Below are 19,862 nucleotides of genomic sequence, written 5' to 3'. Positions count from 1 at the left end.
GTCACCATATTTACTGTTCTAAGCTTTAGCTTTGTAGTGTTGCTGTTTTCTACATTTAAAAATAATGAATTGATAGAGTACAACAGACTTAAAATAATCTATAAAGCCCATGATGAAATTTTACCTAGCATGCAAATCAGATTTTTTTTTTTTAATTTTTGGAAAGTGAGCACAAATTAAGAGGAAGCGATATTTTTTTACCAAACCTAAACACAGAACAAAACACAATGAAAGTTGTATTTCAATTCAAGGTGTCAATTTGTGGAACAATCCGTGTGAAATAAAAATTTGAATTGAATATTTCCTTTCATTTGAATAGTGAAAGATGATTTGAAGTATGAAACAAATTAAACTCTGATCACAAGGCACAAGTGAATGTCATCTGAACTATGTCCTGTAAATTCAGAACAGAATCCCAAATGCGGGTCAGCAGCGACACCGACACCATCCCCCCCCGATCCGAGCACCCTGGCGAGCTCGAGTCTTGGGTTCATTGGGGCGAGGAAAGAATAGTCCGTTACGACTTGTAAACTTAAAAACTTACATAGTTGTCTCGGGCCGACCAGCCGGGGTAGAGCTGCATGTGGAGCTGTCGTTCTTTCCTGGCCAGCTCGTAGTACTTGGCCTGCTCCTCCCTCGATAACGCGTGCCACTGGAAGAGGACAAAAGGGGGGGACGGAACCACAAGACAGGTGAGAAGGAAACGTGGCGGTAGACCGAAGCGCTGGCCGTGAGGTCACTCACCCTCCGACCCAGAATCTGGTTGATGGCGGCGCTCTCCTTCAGCGTGCACTCGGCCACCACCTTGGCCCGCATCTCCTTCATGTAGAGCATGAAGGCGTTCAGCGGCTTCTTTATGTGGACCTGCTTCTTCTTCTCCTCCTCCTTTTTAGCATCCGACTGTTTCCTGCAGTAGGGACGGACGGCAAGGTTGAGAAATTAAGCAAGTGCGCCCCCACAAACCAATCGGGGGGAAAAGTGGACTTTACTTACGAACTGTTGAGGGAGCTGATGTCGCTGTGGGAGGATTCCTGCTTGACGTTGGGCGTGACGATGGCCGGGTGCGGGATGCCCGTGGTGTGCAAACCGTGGTGGGGGGGCACCATGTGTGGGGGGAACCTAGAGGACAGAAGACTGTGTAAATCGTCAGAATGGACGCGGGTGAAATGGGGCAATGGCACACATAATCAACAACAACAACGTGACAGTTCAGCGGGCTCGGTTCCGTTCCGCGAATTCGTCGTCGTGAACGGAAGTGGCCCCAAAAACACATCAAATGCGAGCGCAACACAAATATGGCATCATTTAAATCAGTCGACAGTCATCCAACCTTGAGAAACTTGGATTGTGTGGATACAACCATTTTTGCTGTTTTGTTATCCAATGCCGGCACCGCACGTACATGTCGGCGAAACGTTGGTTTCCTACCAAACTTTAGCTTCAGTCATAAATTGGCTACTACCGACATATATTATTCTGTCAAAATCGAATTTAAACTACCATTAACTAAAATGAAACACAGGCGTAATGTCAAAGGGCTGGGTTAAATTTAAAAAAAAAAAATTTTAATCGAACAATCAATATCGAATCATTTTTCCTTTTCAAGCCCAATAGATTCATAAATCCATGAATCGATTATTTAAATATATTCCCCCCCCCATAAATTCTTAAGAAAATAGAATTTTAAAGGCCATTTTTTTTTATATCCTACTATTGTTTTCTTGAAATTAACTGCTCACATGAATTTAAAAGTATGTTCTTACATTTATGAAAGACCGGACTGATTGCACTTTAAGACAATTCAGAATCTTTTAAGTTTATATTTACACTTATTATATCTGAAATCGGACTGAACTAGAGAGAATCGAATCAAATCGGGGAAAATCAACATCGAATCGAACTGAACTCTTGTGAATCGAATTGATTGAGGAAATTAGAATCGATGCCCAGCCCTATTATTTTGGTCTTAAGTTGGTCACAGCAAAGTTGGTAAATCCATCAACCGATTTTCTAGCACTTTTCCTGTTCAAGGCTACAAAGAGCCTATCAAAGTCCATTAATCGTTTCGTCGGAATCTAACTAGCATTAACTACGACATGCAGCTGCTACTAAGTTAAAGTTAAACGCTAGTGTAAAGTTTGAACAATAGAAAGCTGCTTCAATTGCAAATTGGTGACGAGTTGACAGATACTGTATAAAAAAAAAAAAAAAAAGTTGAAAAGACATGAAACCATCTGCTTTCTAACTTTACCTGTTATCAAAGTCCGTGCCTTAAATTGTTCCCTTGGAACCTAACGAGCGGTAACATTGGACGTATAGCTGCTAGTAAGTGAAATACGAGGGCACAGTTGAAATCTTCCATCTTCCCGTATAAAAGTGGGTAAATCCATGCGTTTTCTCCCGCTGGAGTTTGCCGGGAGAGCCCATCAAAGTGGCCAAATTGCAGCATCAGACATCAACTGGGCTCATTCCTTCCTCTCATCCTCCCTTCTCGCGGCTTCTCCATCAATTTATGAAAGCAGCCCCCTTCCCGCAGGAATGCGCGCAAGCGTGCACGCATTCGCCCGTCGTCCGCATTGTTGACAGTACGGGGCCACCATGTGACCAAACATCCAAGAGAAAGGGATGAAGGAGGAGGAGGAGGAGGAAAAAAGGAATATTTTTCCCTCTTTCTGCCGTTTCTCTCTTTTTTTTTTTTTTTTTGTAAAGCTCATTATCTCGCCGTGTCTGGCTGCATGGCTCGGAGCCAGAATATAATGATGAGGATAAACTCGCCAGGAACAACTAGTTTCTGTTGGAGGCCATCTCAGGGGAGAGCGAGGGTGCCCCCCCCCCTCCCCATCCCTCCCCCAAACACACACACACACACCCTTCAAACTCTTTTCCCTTCTCCTGCCTTCATCCCTGACACGTTGGTGTTTGTGCCATGTCATGTGCTGATGGGGAGCTTGGCGGGGCGGGCGGCGGCTGCGCGTCGCCCGTCATTAGGGGCTGCCGCCGCCGCCGCCGCCGCTTTCTCCCTCCCCCTTCGCTTCTCGCGCCTTCTGTGCACTTGTTAAAATTTCCTCTGTTTCAAATCTAGTTTTTTTCTTCTTCTTCTTCTTTTTCCTGTCCCCTCGCGCCACCTACACACTTCCTGCTACCCCCCCCCCCACAACGGGCCCAGGTTATGGTTTAAACATGACGGCCGTCCCTTTGAAGAGCAGGGGGCATCGTCATCGCCAGCGTCAGGAAAGCAGCGCCTCGGACCAATTTAATCAAGACAGAGAAAGGGATGCCGAAGAGGGCCCCGCCCCGACCCCGGGCCCCTACGTCTCAATCGGAAAGGTATGTCGAGGTGGGGGCAGTATCGCCAAGCAGTGCCACTTAATTGCCGACGTGAGGCGCAACCCCCCCCGCGCCTGTTTAATGTGTAATGATCCGGCCGAGAAGGAGCAGCAACGACGGGATTTGGAAGGAGGCGGAGGGCGGAGGCGTATCAAAGGGCGGCTCATCTGTCACGAGCGCACGCACACACACACAATACAGGTACCAAGACCCCCATCATTATCCCAAATCTTTTTATCCCACCCCATGATGCATTTTTAACAGGAGGTGCAAGGTGCTAGCAGGTACCAGATCCATTTCCTGTACGCTAATTTGGGGTCAGGTGCAAAGAGCAGGATGGTTCCCAAGTAGATCGACAATTCTTGTCTTTGCTCGTGTCTTAAGCCTGCCGCACGACAACTAGACAGAAATGGACAATCAAATTACAGCCGGTGACAGACCCTCGCACACCAACCAACTTGCTGGGGTTCTAATCGGGTATTTCACTCGACCACAAAACGCCATTTCAGATTCGCATGGCAAAAAAAACTACGGTCGAACCCCACAAACTACGCAACAGTTCAGTCCCATTTGGACATATCGCTCGGTGTGTGACGGGCTTGAGAATGAACATTTTTAAGCAGAGAAAAGGCAGGATGTGTTAAAACCCTCCTCCGGAGACCTCTCAAGCAGCCCCCCCCCCTTCTATTGGGTAATTAAATTAGGGGTTTCATCACAGGGCATTAGCTCCGCACACACACCCCGCAGCCCGCAGATTCAATTAGCCGCGATGGAAATAGGATGATGACAATGTGGAGCGCAAATTATCAGTCACTTAACGGCCCAGTTGGGACACGGACGCCACTGCCAGATGTCGGGACCTCTGCTCCAACCGGGGACAATCTGGAGAGCCCTTTTCCATAAAGATGGGCTTCAACGAGGCAGGCGCGTTATTGAGGACAGTTTAACGACTTGGGAACAGCTGTGCCGCAGTGGAAAGTCAGATTTCGCCCCCCCCCCACCCTGAAATCCCTCATTCCACACTGCCTCCCTCCCCGCGTGGACACGATCCATCAATGTCGCAGAGGTCTAAATACAACGCCCACAGGAGCTGCTTTCCTAATCGGACCGCAATTAAACTCCAGCTCCAAACGGTCCCTTGGCGCTGAACACAGCCCCCGAAGTCCTGGGCCGAGTGTAGCTATATTGGAGGACGAGCACAAAATAGCTGACAAGGCGGTAATAATCATGCCAGGCCACTAGTTGGCGACGTTGCAGAGAAACTACACACAAATCCTCGGGGATGACATCCGCTTTGGACGAGCTCTCGTTGGCGCGATTTAGAAATGAATACTTCATTTAACTCAATCATATGATGTTCAAAATTCTTGGTGCGGCGTACTCGGGTTCCAATCAGACTTTGACAGACCGACCGTCATTCTTGGAAAATTTTGCCACATTTGTTTTACAAACTCAAATCTATTACGCTTGTCCTTAAGTGCGGGCTCCTGACAGCGACGTCAGCAGATTTATCAGTATTGATTGTTGCCGTATCAAAAGTTCATTTTCCACACAATGTCAAGTTTCTCAAGCGGACCCCGCGGTTGTAAAAACACACATGCATGCATACACAAAATGGCTACAAGAACACATTAAACACGCATTGGCGTTCATAGCAGCACTTTGGAATGAAACTACGCCTCGTAACTTTTCTCCCAAAGCGCTGCTGTGTTTGTTTATGTCTGGCAATTACGCGGCACGGCTGATTTAGCTTCAGCCTGACGTGCAGCGGGGGCTAAATGTTCTTCGGGGGCCTCATTAAGGGTGGGGGGCGGGGTGAGAAGATAAATATAATTAATATTTGAGCACCCTTGCTGGAGATTTGGCCTTTTGAATATGGGAAGGCGTGAAGCGTCCTTAAGGGAGAACTTGCAACACAAGCTAAAGAAGATTTTGTGTATGCGCTTGTGTGTGTGTGTGTGTGTGTGTGCGTTTCGTGCCGAGGGCTCGACTCACCTTGACATGGATGCGTTGACAGTGAGCGCAGTTGGGTAGGGGTGTCTAAAACCCCCTGTTGTGATTGGATAAACAGGTTGACCTTGCCTGGGAAGAAAAAGAAGAAAGGTAAAGAAACAAGGTTGACAGACGAGAAGGTAGCGAGCCCCCCTCAAGTCGGCCTTTTTTTTTATTCTCATTTGATCGGGGACAAAAATCTGGGGGATTGCCGAGCGGCGGATCAAAGGCGGGGTGGGAATAAACTCCCGACAATTTGGAACGCTGCAAATCTTGATAGTGGCGGCTAATTAAATTTCATAACCCTTCGCTCGGTGTGCCCCCGCCCCCCCTCCACCTCCCCGAGCTGGAACTAGGTGTTTTGTTGTGATAATTAAAGACGAAGTGCGGTTCCCTTTAATGGAGCCATCACGCTAATTGAGGTCTACACATCCAAAAGACAAACAATAATGAATGTAAATTTATACCGAAAATAAAGTGCAGCAAATCAAAGGGCGGCGTGGCGGCGCTCGGGGGCCCTTTCTCACTATTTAGACGGCGGCGAGAAAACATTAAATTAACAGAGCTTAATTTGTAGCCTTTTGTCATATTAACAAGTGTTGACAAGAGTTACCCAGGGAGAGTCCCCGTGCGGGATTGCGGGTAAAAGGCGGGCAATCGCCGTTCATTTACGCTAATTTGACCCTACAGAGACATGCAAAGTAGTGTGCGCCGTAAAAAAATAATAAGAATTGTAACGAGGAACGCTCGTCAGGATCCAGAAAGTTTGGGGATCGGATTTTTTTTTTTTTCTACAAATGAAACATTAAAAGTTGGGACAAGCTTCTGTCAAAATACTCCAAGGAGCAACAAATGTGGCAGCTCTCATTCAGCCTGTTTTGAAGGGGAGGTCCTGTCTTATGCAAATGAGGTACTGCTCCCACCGCGCCCCTTCTACTAAAGGGCCAATGCTGACTTCCACCACTGTTACAACGAGTAGGTCGGTGCATTGAAGTACTTAAGGTGCAAACTGCAAAATGCTTCAATCAAATGTTCACTCTTGGAGGCAACACTTTACGGAATTACACGGATCTGTGCATGCGGCGCATGCAACGGACACACCGGCAAGCACAAATGCCCGCGGCGCCATCCTACACGTCACAAAAGCTCATCAAACTGTCAAGTATGGGCTGTTGGTCTGTGCATGGAACAACACTGCAGCTCTGCTTAGCTATGAACTAGCCGGTGAAATTCAGAATGGCGGCACATTTTCAATGATGTTAATTTTACATGATAGAGAAACAACTACAATAAATTGCTGCTATTGCAGTAGACACCAAGTGTCGCCGCAAACAGCAACATTCCTACAGTAATTGACACCGTCCACATAGAAGGTTTAGAATTGCCAAAAAGTTGATCCCTAAAACAGTTCATCATTGGAAATTAATTTTACGACTTTAACCTTAAAAATATTATGGATGATCATCTTTCAGATTTTTTTTTACTTTGAAAATGTATACTTTTCTAGACAGTAAATTCTGTAGGGTAAATTTGACTCTAGAGTAGTACCGAATAGACTCGGTTTTAGAGTAGGCTAAGATTCACACTGGGAAGAAGGTAAAATAAAAGTCACTCAAGGGTTGAGGAACGAACTCACTCTAATTAGAGTCAAATTTACTCTACATAATTTACTGTGTATTTGCTTCAGTAACATCAATAAGAGAACACAGGTATACAGACAGCGGTGAATATGAGATTTTTTTCTGCGGCTAAGGCTAACAGAGGTCAGATTCCACAGAAAAAAAACACAAAATACGTTCACTGAATTTGTATCCAGTCAATTTCCCGCATATTTGGGGTTAGGGATTCACAAATTTGCCACCATCTTGTGGCATTGATAGGCCAATCTTTTGAGTGTGAGCGTCAATTACTCACTGATTTTCCCTTTTTATTCACCATTAAAAGCCAATTTTTCATACGTCAAGGTTTGTTTATACTTAATTCTGAAAGATGACTTCTCCTAACTTTTTTCACACAACTCATGAAAGAACAAAGTACAAAGAGTAGTAGTAAAAAAAAAAGAAAGGGGATTCGCTTACTGTGGTACTAACCATCCTAGGGGATGGGGGATCTGGCCGACGGTGCCAGGTGACAGCGGGTAATAAGGAGAAATATCCGGAGGATGCGGAGGCCTTGGTATTCCTGTGGAAATAGAAGATGACATGAGCGCCAAGAGGAGGTGGACAAGATGAAGAATCAAATCTTTTGTCAGGATCTGGAGTGTCGCACACATCACAGGAGGAGGAAGCCTTGTTGCTGGCGTGTACACTCACAACGCAAAAAAAAAAGAAGAAGAAAAAAAATCACACTTCCTGATCAAAGGCCTCACCAGGCGACAGTGGCACGATGTGTTTGGAGGAGAGGGGAGAGAGGTGACGAAGAGGAGGAGGGAGTAAAAATAATAAAAAAAATAAAACAGACACGATTCTTGTCACATTTGTCACACGAATTCGGGAGATTAATGATCTAAAATGACGGAGGTTTAGAAGTTAACGAAACTCAACAATATCATTATGCCGTTGCGTGTGATCAGAGGGAGGTTGCCTCCTCATTCCCTGTCACCGACATCATTCTATATGCACGACAAAAGCTATCGGAAATATGCAGCTGTTAAACATTGTTAGCAAAGCGATTTAGGCTAATTGGTGACAGCGGTAAAAAAATGTACAATTGTCTTTGGGGAGCAAGCTACTTTGATTCAGCCACATCAATCAAATCATACGGCTCGAATCGTAGTAAGAGTGTCACTTCTGACTGTATGGAGACGAATAACAATAAGATAAATGAAAGTACATAATATTGGCTTTGGATTCAACGAAGCTAGTATGCTAATGCTAACTAGCGATCATAAGTTTAAAAAGTTGTGACTGCAATATATGGAGATACATCACATAATGGCAAGATGGATGAGCAGCGAAGATTAATAATTTTTTTGTTTGAATAGCGCAATTGGCTATAGATGTAGTGAAACTACTTGACTTGGAGCAGAAAAGGCTGATGCTAGCTAGCGAGCGAGTCAAAAAAATTCACAAGGTATGGAGATACATCATATACAGTACTGGTACAAAGTGTGATAAGCTTTGAATGTAGTAAAGCTACTTGAATTGTAGCAGATGCAGCTAATGCTAGCTAGCAAGCTCAGTCAAATAGAGGCACGACGTTGACTTCCACATTTTTATAGGTCAGACAAGAGACGAGCCCTTGACTACATTTTCTGATTAAAAGATCTCATTTGTTTAGTTTTTTCCCCCACATTGATTATTATTGGTTACAGCCAAGTAGTGCTCTCAAAACCTTCGTTGGGCAATAACATAACAACAAGACATATTTCGCAGGCTTCCTCATCCTGCCAACATAGCTGAAAAAAAAAGCATCACGAATGAAAGTATCTTCAGGCTGAGGCGTAAAAAATGTGTTGTGCATTTTGGAACGCTATTCTGCTAAAAGCCACACAAGCAGCCCACCAGACCTAATATGCCTCATTAATTAATTAAACACTGAGTCCCGATTAGGCCGCCCCATTACGCACTGCATTAAACAGCAGCTGGTGCATTATTTCCCCCCTTGTAAGGGCCGTTGTAATAAGGCGACATCATTACCTAAAAGACTGACTGGAGACCAATAAAATACTAGATAATAGAACTCAATGGCTCACCATTGAAGAGGCAGGTTGGCCATAAACAAAAGAAGGCAACAGGTCAAGCTCCAATGAAGGCCCCAGCATGATTAATGGGAGAAAAATGGAAGATCCACAGGGTGTAGGGTTGCATCCGTAATCACAGATTCGGCCGCAGCGTACAAATAACCCTCACATTTCTTGACCCAAAGCTTCAGATGCAAAAACAGTCTTTGTTTCAAGTCTTGTATGTAAAATTCAAAGGTGTTTTGGTGTCTACACTTTCCAGAGCCCCGACACTTGCCTGTTTTGGGGTCCACATCTGTCTGTAGGTGCGGTGGTGGGTTCCCTGGTGTGAAGTGCTCATTGCTGTAGGTGATCAGCGGTGTGAGAGGGTGCACGTGGTGAGGGTGCTGAACCACTGGAACCTTATTCGACTGCAGAAGGGAAAAGACAAGAAAAGAAAAAAAGAGGCCAAGGTTAATATTGGGGGAAACGTAAAATAAGAGCGTATCATATTCCAGGTGTCCTGGACGCGCCAAACCGCCGGGCCTCAGTGAAAACAGAGTGGTTTGTAATTAAAAACACTTCTGCGGTGTCACACTGGAATTCAGTGGGCGTCTACGAGGCCCTGGGGGGTTGCCACTTCTCATTTGGGGCCTGATGTGTGATGAGGCACTTGTAACCACAGCTTCAGCGCAAGTAATCGATCTTGTGCAAACCGCCGAAAATCAAGGCAGGGCATGTAAATCCAGAGTCATTAGCGGCTTCGGTCAACGCGCCACTGCCCCCCCCCCCCCCCCCCCCCTCCGTCTTTCTCGCTTCCCCCGGGGGCCTGATTCTAGAGAGGGTAGGAGGACTGCATCCTACTAAAAAGGTTAGGAGCCGAAAATCCATTTCTGCATGTTTGCCAAATTACTTCGAGCAACGTAATCTTCTCTTTGTGCTCTTAAGTGGCGCAGCCCACCCCTTCCCCTTTTTTTTTTTTTTTTCAATTACCCAAAGATTACAGTGGAGTGGCGGTGGATCCCCCCAATGTTCCGTGCCTGGGACCGTACCCCCGGCCACCAGATAACCAGATTAGAGCGCTGCTGTAGATTAGCCTGGTGGCTTTTGCCCCCTTACCCACACATGCTTATCCTGTCCTCAGCAGCCAAAGAAGGAGCACTAATCAGGCTTATCATAACATGGATGATATGTTGAAGGGGGGTCGGGGGTAGTGAGGTGGGAAAGGGGAGGGAATAGGGTGGATCTGCTTGAATGCATGCTCTCGTGTCGGCCCTCACACAACCTCATTAGTGACTTAAATCTATGCATAAAAAACTCCAAAGTAGGAGTGGGTTTGTGTTGACTTTGAAAAGCATTAATGGGACTGGGAAGGGCCAATATGTGATATTGGAATTTGTAATTGGTCGATCCCGATGTTTTGGTGAAAACTGACTCAGGTTAATATTTGGAGTCGGATAGTTACAGTAGGTAGTTAAAGCCGTCTCTTCCAAGACCTTTTCTATAGTGGTTGGAGAATTGTGGAAGGTGGCCTGGGAGGTGGGTGGTGGTGGTGGTGGTGGGGGCTTGGGGGGCATTCCCTATTGCCATGGTCCCAATGAAAGATTAATGAACCCCCGCAGAACTCCAGGGAGGCAAGCGAGACTCTGGGGACTCATTCACAGCCCTGAGCTGAAAAGGCTGTGGAGGAGTGAGCAGAGCAGGGAGGCTTTGGTGGGGTAGAGGGGCAGGGGGGAGCGTATATATGTGCTTGTGTGTCGAGTTGGAGGCGCGGGGGTGCGAGGTGGAACGGGATTCGTTAGAAAGAAACACAAACCAAGGCGCTCGCGATCTGATCTGCACATCCAGAATAGACGGATGATGGGGAGGAAAAAAACAGGATGATGACAGCTGCCGCATGCAGCTGACGAGTTCTGTCGCTCTTCCTCTCTTTCCCTGTTCCCTCCTCCCCACTCTTACCGCCCCCCCCCCCCCTCCCTCTCTCACCTCCTAACCTCCTCCTTCACGAATCCCTGCTCCTCCCTCGGGTAATGATGTGAAAGAATGTTGTCGATTCTTCATCTGCGTTCTGAAAAGCTTTACTGGCCATTTGAAGGAACTCTTTTGTCCACAGGCCTCGGCCATTCAGAGGACGGTTCAAAATGTCCGAATCCCAACTTAAAGAGAGGGAAAAGGGTTAGAGACTAATGGATTTACATCATAAACCCCCTTTTTGTATTTTGATACATTCACAAAATCTTTTGGGTTTTCAGGAGTTGGGTACTAAAATGACTGATTCATACCAAGCCGCCTTCCTATGTGAGGTACAAACTGCAGTGGGTTGTCTGAGTATCAGAATTACTGGCCGGTGGGTCAGATAAAAGACAAAGCCCTTTTTCTCCCCAAAAAATCTTGTCTTGAAAAAAAAAAAAAAAAGAAGCCAATTCCAGATAGTGTCCATTGTTGTTTAATGGGTGGCAAGTTCAACACTTGGCGGTTAACGATGTGCGTGAACGATCAACTCAGGCGGCAGACATCAGCATCCACTCCTGTCGTCAATGACGTCAAGGTAAGAACCCGGCAGTCCCCGCAGGAGCGAGGCCCAGCACCTGCTCTGAATCCTTGCATTGGACTGGCGGGGAGGCTCGGGCGCTTCCGTCACACAACATTGACACCAAAAAAAGCGCCGTCGGGAGACAAAAGCGGGCGACGTGGGAGGCTTCTCCACAAGGGCCGGGGTAAGACGAAAGAACGTTTCCTGGCCCGACACCCCCGCTGACTCGCATCCTTCGTCACTAGAGCAAACAAAAATAGCATCAGACAATAAAGACGTCCGAGCTTTTCAAGGCTCTAAAAGACACCTCGTCTGAAAAACAACTGGCGTCAATGAACACGCAGACTTGGTCTATTGTCCACGACACGCAGGGTGCCTGCTTGCTGAGTAAGGCAACATACTCGAGTATAAGCGTGGGATTTGCCACCTCCGGTTACTGCTACTGATATCACCAGCGGTTCTATTTATTCACTGCTTTTCTCCGACTTCCCACTGTGGGGCTTATATTGAAAACAGAGGTTTTATTCACTTTTTTTTTTTACCAGGCTGTTTCCAACGGGCTATACTTTATGGCGCCCTACCGATAAGGCACCAGACTGCAATCTACCAAGGATCATCATGTCCACATGACAAACCTGAATTGCCGAGGAAGACAAAATGTGCACAGCACCACAAGTTGACCGACCTGATCAGGATTCAGCGTTCCGACTGGCTTAAAATTCCACCGTGCCTACGAGCAACGGATGGGCTGCCACAAGTCTCAACACTAATCTACTTTTGGAAAGAGCAGTCACAAACTGTAAAAAGAGCCCTCGGGAGGTGGTCAAATCAATGTGATGCTTTAAGTCAGACCTCCAGCGAGAGAAAGGAGTCGGGGCGGAGGGGGCGCAGGAGGTAGCCCAGGGGCTCACAAAGTGACAGCAGGACAGACCGAGACAAAGGCAGCGAGGGCGGCGAGGTGAAGGCCGGACAGGAAAAAGCTGTTGGCCCCGCATTTCCGCCTGGTGGCACATCGCAGGGGCCCTAAATGCAAAGGTGCCGACCTCGCGGGCCCCCGGAGGGCCCGTAATACGCCAGAGTCCCGCTGCCTTTCTTCTGCTTTGTGTCATGATATGATGAGTTGTCACAACAGCTCGCCGGCCGCTAATGAGCTCCAAGTGAGGCCAGGGCAGGCACGAGGTTGAAGGGATGACAGTGGAGTGATGGATTGAGGTCCTCGCGGGCCTCCGCATTCCGCCGCAGGCCTAGAAAGAAGGTGGCTCGCCGAGTTGACACCAGGTGGAAAAACTAAAGTGCATCACAGGGTGTCAGGAGCTTAATCATCCCAATAAGGCCAGTATCCTAAATGTCAGTTTGTCAAAATCTGTTGATTATTTTTCTTTTTGGCAGGGCAGGGGGTTTGAACATCCCTCTGAGGCTTGAGCCCAAATCCTCAGATTCAAGCAGACAATCTAAAAGGAATACTTAAGAGATTAACGGCAATGGAATATGAAATGCCGAGACAAATTAAAGGCTTATCAGAGGCCGGATCCGCCGGCATTCGGCACTGATTAGCCCTCGCAAATCATATTTCTTGGTCAGCCTGGGATTGATCCGGAAGTGTTGATCTCTTTGCCGAGTAGAGGATGCATCTCAGGGGGCAAATAAAAAAGGGGGCGGAGACACCCCGAGATGTTTTATCGAACTTAATTATTCACTTTGCAGTCGTGACACGCCGACTTGCTTGATCAGAGTGCGGAACAAAAATATTATGTGGGCCAGAGCCTTTGCTCCCCCGTCCTCACGCTGCCGCTCAGGTCGCAAGTCAGCGCTCATTTCCCCGCTTGCCGCGTCTTTGATAGTCGGCACATCAAATGGAATGGCAGAGAGGACACGTTCTGATGTGTCACACATAAATAAAGCTGCGCGCAAGTAGCTTAAATATGAAGTGCTATTTGGTGGAAGTGTTGACAAATTGACTCTGGGGCGCGCACGTGCATTCAAGCTGCTCCCCCCCCCCCCCCTAAACCCCGTCACCACCATCCTTCCTCTCCGCAACACTTTTCAACATAAACAGCCTCTTGAGCTCTCGTACCTGAGTTAAACGGGCGATATTGTGTCAAGAGCGCCAGCAAATTCTGCCTTTTGAAATGCAATCAGCCCCGCAGAATTTCACTTGAAAGGCTGGCAATCAGGAGCTTGAATTGGACGCCGACAAAAGAATATGTTAGGCTGTCAAGCTTATTGAATTTTTCCCTTGCCATGGATAAGACATGAGATTGATTAAATACGGTTTTGTCGGGTAAATAAAACGGCTTTTGACGGCAGGGAAAAATACACTCGCAAAACGGATCGTGACGGCTTTTTACAACGTATGACACTTAGCATGTTTACATCAACCAAAAGCAGGTGTCCGCTGCTGCCTTAACAACAACCGCTCAGCGAAACAGGGGCACCAAAAAAAAAGGGGTGCGGCCTACTCACCCAACTGCTCAGATTGAGATGCCAGCCGCCCACCCTATGGAGGAGTCCCGAGCCCAGGACTCCAGTCTCCTCCGACCCGGCCGGAGATCCTTCCCGCGGGTACATGACCAACCTGCGACCTCCCCCCCGGCGATTCTTCGCCCTCCCTCGCTCGCCCTTGTACGGCGGCACAGAGGCTCCCTTTTGCCGTGCCGTTCAGCCGCTTCTTTCCTTGCCGCCTTCCCGCGCTGAGTGAAGTGTGCATGTGTGTGGGTGAACTTGTGTTCATTGTGCACTCTCTCTTTACACTCGCCCGTGGCTGACCATTGTTCCCCAAGGGTGTTAGTCATTTGAGCAGCTCTCCGGCAGGCTCCGAGGCCGACTACTGCCTCATCTCGCCTCATCCATCACACACTCTCCTCTCCGAAAGTTTTGATACCGGTGACAATAAGTGGGGGCGGGGGGGTTGGGGGGGTTGGCGAGGTGAAAATGACCCCAGGCAGCAATAGTTAATAGCAAAAAAAAAAAAAGAAGAAATCCCTGTTGTAAGGGTGTGGATGTGTGTGTGTGTGTGTGTGAGGTGGGAGGGGGGTCTCTGCCGTGCCTCCAGGATGCCAACAGACCAACCGGCAGCATGAAAAGCTCTGGCAAAGGGGTGGCGGTGGGGACGGGGGGGGGGGGGATGAAACACAGTCCACATATAGAGGGCAGTCCCCTTGCCAAACAAGACTCCAACCAACACGGGTGGGGAAACATTCTTTTCAAGTTTATGACTACCGGTATTCCATTTTTGGAGCATTTGTTGGTGGCTGAATGTTTGGCCTTGAAAAAACAAAAAACAATTCCTCTGAAGTTTTTCTTTTTTTTTTTAGAATCACCTGGGCCAGATCAAATCCTCTAGCACTTCACTTAAGGCCCCACGAGGTCCTGATTTCAAGAATATTTTCAACAATTACACCCCAATTGGTCTCCATCCAATACCCAGCACATTAAAAAATTTTCTCCATTGTTTGTGGCAAAGTACAAGATTAATTAGTGACTGGGGCTAATAGTGCCTCGAAAAAAATGACATGGAGACAAACCATCATTGAATTATAACGAAATGCCTCAAACAAAAAAAGATATCCACATAAAGAACACTCTAGAATGGATTTCAATTTTGAGATATTAAAGTTAAACATTTTCACCGATTTATTCTTGCAAATACAAAATAAAAACCACAACTTTTCAAAAAATAATTTTGCTTTAATGTATTTTGTTTTTTTGGGCCTTAAATTACAAATATCTTTAATGACCTAACATCCAACCGCCTAACAACAAGGACCAAACTAAATTAAATATTTATAGCATACATTATTTAAATGTGTGCACTGTATCTTGAAAAAAATACTCATTGATTAAAGCCTAAATGAAAGTTTAAACATGTTTAATTCTATCGCATCAATTATTTAATTTCAAGGAGAAAACAGGGTGCTTATATCTTTTATCTCCCTACTTTATCAGCACGTTCGCCAAAGCCTAATTTCCGTGAGCATGTGCATCTTTAAAACTTTTCAATATATGTAAATTTAAATGGAAATTTTTCCCCGTGGCGCTTCCCGCAGGCCGAGAAGCTGAAGCGAGTGGCGTCCCGAGGCCCAAAAGACAAAACAAAGCTGAGGGAATGTCACGCACACACAATAGTGCGGGGTGGCGGCAAGGGGGGCTCCCTGGCTCGACACGTAAAAAGAGCCCCACGACGAGGCGGCGGCTAATTGCCCGCCCTCCCCGTCCATTCAGCCGGGCCCGCCACACTCCCGCCGCCTCCCTTTTGTCCCACGTGCACTTTCTTAAGTCAATGCAAAGTGATGGGCAGCTCGCCATTGCGCCGCACAACCGCATCAACAACACACACAAACAAACAAAAAAAAAATTAACAAAAAAAAAACTGAACTAGCAAAATAGTTTCCATTTCAATTAAAAGTGTTGCAAGAATTAAGAAAGCAGGGAAAAATCATAATCAATTTAAAGTTTATGTATCTTTTTTAGTCAATAGAGACAACTGTAATTGAATCTTAGTTATTTTATATTTTTCACAAATATTTTGAAATAGAAAAAGTATTTTAAAAATGTACCTTATTTGTTGTAGCTTAATATTAATCCCATTTGACAAAACAACAAATATACAAATGAAAGATTTTGTGGCAAACTACAAAAGATAAACAAGAGATGGGGACAAACAATCCAAATTCCATTCAACACTAATTGAAAACTTGCTAAATAAATACAATGAATGTCTTCATTCATTTCAATTCAATTCTAAAAGACAGCAAACAATAATCATCATCATCTTTATCCGGACGCCTTCGACTAATTCATTCCTGTCAGCCTGTCAGGACAAAGCAATCAAACACTGCCTTTCATTAATCCAAATTGTCAATCTGTCACTTAGCAACATAAGTGTTATAAATGACCCAATTGGACCCGGCCGGAGAAAAAGCCACAAATAAAACTGAAAGCCATGCAGGAGTGAAATGATATTTGCAAATAAAAAAAAAAAATAGTGTGTAAAGTCTTACCATTTAAAAGAGCTGTATTTGGGATGCTGCTCGCTTCCTGGTTAAAACACGCATGCTGCCACTCGTGCTCGTGCACTCACTCCAAGCAGACTCCCACCACCATGTCAGCCACTAATCCACTGGGGGGCAGCACCTCGTTGACGGCGGCCCCCCTCGCTCACGCCCCGATGGGTTAAGCCGATAAGACGGCGGCTGTTGCCGCGGCGACGAGCCGGCCCTTCGGGGTCGAGCCGATGCCGCGGACGCCGCCCGGCCTGACGCGTGATCCGGCGCTCCGTCACGCCGTCCGCCCGGGACTCCCTCGCTCTCCCCGTCACGCGTCTTCATATCCGCCACCCCACCCAAGCCACCGGCCCTTTTGTGTACGCGTCTCCCGCCTTTGATGAAGTGAAAAGAAAAAGAAGAGAGGCTTTCACTCACCGGCACGGAGGACATAAGGCGAGTGGAGTGTTGCGTCTTTTTAAGAGTTGCCCTAACTTGGCTAAACTCGAGCAGCGGGGTCTCTCTCCCGTCATGTCAGTAATCCCCCCCACCCCGAAAAAAAAAAAGAAAAGGAAAAAAACTAGCCACGCTCCATTCAGCACCAGTCACACTACATTAGGCGCAAAATCGAGGAGTGGAAAAAGCATTCCGAAGATTTTCTACTGGGGGAAAAAGCGTCAAAAAGAGCCCGCGTAACACTTCCAAGGCTGCTGAGAAAGTCACCGGCAACGACGGCAAAAACCTGCCGACAATTACAACAACGACGGCAGCGGCATCTCAAAAAGCAAAAGCGGCCAAAAATAGAGAAAGCCAGGCGGAGGATCCAGCGGAGGCAAATTGCGGCCAAGTGGCGTCGGCGCGAGAAGGAAGCCCACTCTTAAAGCCGTGATCCGACCAGCCGCCGCTCACCACCGCTGTGAGCCTTTCAACCGCCGCAGATAAAAAATGACTATTGATCTTCAAATGCTGATAATTGAAAAGATCAAAAAGATTCAACAAAAAGGGACAAAAAGAAAGGAGAAGCAAAATCAAGAATGCAGCGACTTACCATGTTGTGTGTCCTCTCCTTTTTGTTGCCAGTTTTTTGGAGGGTTTTTGCGCTTTTAAAAAGAAAAAGTATTTCGCATTGAAGGTGTCAAATTTTTTCCAGCCTGGTCTCTTGATCGTATTACTTCCGCGGTCCTGCTTTCCAATGCGTCTGAACTTTTTCCCTTTTCTCTTTTATTTTGTTTGTGCTACCTTGCCTTTTCCCCCCCTTCTTTTTTTCCTCTTCTTTTTCTTCTTCTTCTCGGCTTTAAGACTTTAAAAAGCCTCGCCGCCGCCGCCGCCGCCGCACGCGCACCCGCTCGCTCGCTCGCTAAAGCAGCACAAATTATCTCGCCACCTTGCGCAGCGCTCTGATGCTTTTGGCCGCCAACTTTGCGAGGCCCTTTTACGACTGCATCAAAATTAGCATTGTCAAAGCGGTTAATGAATATTAATATTGTATTTGTCATTGGAGCTGGCCCATTGCTGAACTCCGAGTCATCCATCAGGGACAAGATTAAGCACACAATTATTTCTGACTGACAGGGACCAAATCTGGAAGATTTTTTCCCCCTCCCTTCTCCCCCCCTCCGACAATTTAAAGAAAAAGACACAACATCGTCTTTTAGGTGCCTCCCACGAGACCGGGCCACATTAATACACTTTTAATGAAGCAAGATTCCATACTTACTTGAAGGGGGGGGTTGGAAAAGAAAAAAGGAGAAAAATAGACTTAAAAACCTTGTGTTTCGTTGTTCTGACGGCAGATATGAGATTTAGTCATCTTTTCTTCTTTTTTTTTTTTTTGGTGCGGACAATAATGGATTTTGCCACGAGCGCTGCTTAAATTTATCATGAAACATTTATTAAGAAAACGTTGGACCCCCGGCGTTCGCCGTCTCCCTCGGCGGAGCGCTGCCGGGCTGACCGCCGCGCACGGCCGAGGACCACACAGGCCCTCCACTGCATCCCGCAAGGGTTGGGGGAATTTAGAGCCGCCGTGTCACTTTTCAAAGGAATTATGTCATTCCAAGTCAATTACCAAATTGTTCATGGGAGATGTTACTTTCTCCAATAATTATTTTTGCCCTTTTTAGACCAATATTAAGCTTCCTTTTTCTATTGTTTCCTATTTTTATATTGCACTTTTAGAATAGTATTTGATTAATTTTCCTTCTCCAAAATTTGCCCTTTCCTACTATTTTTGCTCATATTCCTACCATTGTTTTGCACCTTCCTATAATAATAATAAAAAACTGTTTGTGGGCCTCTTTTCTGAACATTATTTTGCCAATATTTTGGCCCTTTCTTAATATTATTTTTGCCCCTTTTACAACCATTATTATGCCTCCTTTTGCGATAATTATTTTGTTGCCGTGCCGGATAAGTATGTGAAACGAAGCCCAAAAAAAAAAAAAATACAAAAGCATTAGATGTGCCACACAAATGGCAACCAAAATTTAAAAAAGATAAATCCCAAATTGTAAATGTGATTACTGCCCTTTTCATGTCATTATTTTGTCCCTTTCCTACCATTATTTTGTCAAAAGATCAAATAAGTCTGTATGAAAAAAAAAAGACAAAAGGATTATCAATCTTAATTTAAAAATGTAGCAGATGTGAAAACGCCAGCCCAAAAATAATTCCCAAATCATAAATGTGAATTTCTGTTCTTTTTTCCTAGCATCATTTTGTCTTGGATCATTATGAGTTCTATTTGTAAAAACAAAACGAAAACAATTTCAAGACGCGGCAGATGTGGGGCACAAATGGCCGCCTCCCCGTGAATCGGCGGCGAGGGTCGGACTGTGGCCCTCGTCAGACCCGAGTAAGCGGCCGACGGACATACGGACGAAGAGAGCGGGCGGATGGGCGACCGCCCCGCAGGCTGCCCTAATACCATTAGCAACCCTTAGATGAACACACTAAATTGGCTTTTGTTCTCCAGGTGCAGATCCGGCACACAGATGGTGTTTTCTTTTTCTTTTCTTAAGTCGGTGGCGAGCGCGGGGGAAAGTTTGCTCGCTCAAAAAGCTGTTGGGTATATCTTTCAACTTGCTTTATATTTTTATTTATATATATATATATATATATATATATATATATATATCTATATATATAGATATATAGATATATGAATATACACACACACACAATCTAAACATTATTTAGTGGTTGAATTCATTTACAACAAATGCATAATTTAACATTTTATTTAAACTGTCAATTAAGGAGACATGTCTAATCTTTTCAAATGGGTAACTTCATGTTATATTATTTGAATTTGTTTTTGGAAGAAACAAAAATTTCAGAAAAAGCTGATTAAAAAAAAAAAAAGTGT

The 19,862-nt window shown here is 45.8% G+C and overlaps 1 protein-coding gene across 37 annotated transcripts in view; it reads right to left on the bottom strand.

Annotated features, from left to right (window-relative positions):
- Nucleotides 1–19,862, bottom strand: part of tcf7l2 (transcription factor 7 like 2) — a 96,073-nt gene that overhangs the window by 10,237 nt on the left and 65,974 nt on the right. For 23 of the 37 annotated variants that reach the window (XM_077551680.1, XM_077551673.1, XM_077551682.1 and 20 more), the window contains 6 exons: nt 9,279–9,411; nt 7,398–7,500; nt 5,323–5,409; nt 994–1,134; nt 745–907; nt 545–652 (listed from right to left, as the gene is read on the bottom strand). In XM_077551680.1, the coding sequence (XP_077407806.1) occupies nt 545–652; nt 745–907; nt 994–1,134; nt 5,323–5,409; nt 7,398–7,500; nt 9,279–9,411 (735 nt within the window). Of the gene's footprint in view, nt 1–544; nt 653–744; nt 908–993; nt 1,135–5,322; nt 5,410–7,397; nt 7,501–9,278; nt 9,412–13,976; nt 14,399–19,862 lie in introns of those variants that run through there. The other 14 variants (XM_077551658.1, XM_077551659.1, XM_077551675.1 and 11 more) reach the window with 3 other exon arrangements.

The sequence above is a fragment of the Vanacampus margaritifer genome, chromosome 18 (assembly GCF_051991255.1).
Source record: "Vanacampus margaritifer isolate UIUO_Vmar chromosome 18, RoL_Vmar_1.0, whole genome shotgun sequence".
Taxonomy (NCBI): domain Eukaryota; kingdom Metazoa; phylum Chordata; class Actinopteri; order Syngnathiformes; family Syngnathidae; genus Vanacampus; species Vanacampus margaritifer.
This window is presented reverse-complemented; position numbering and strand designations above follow the sequence as displayed.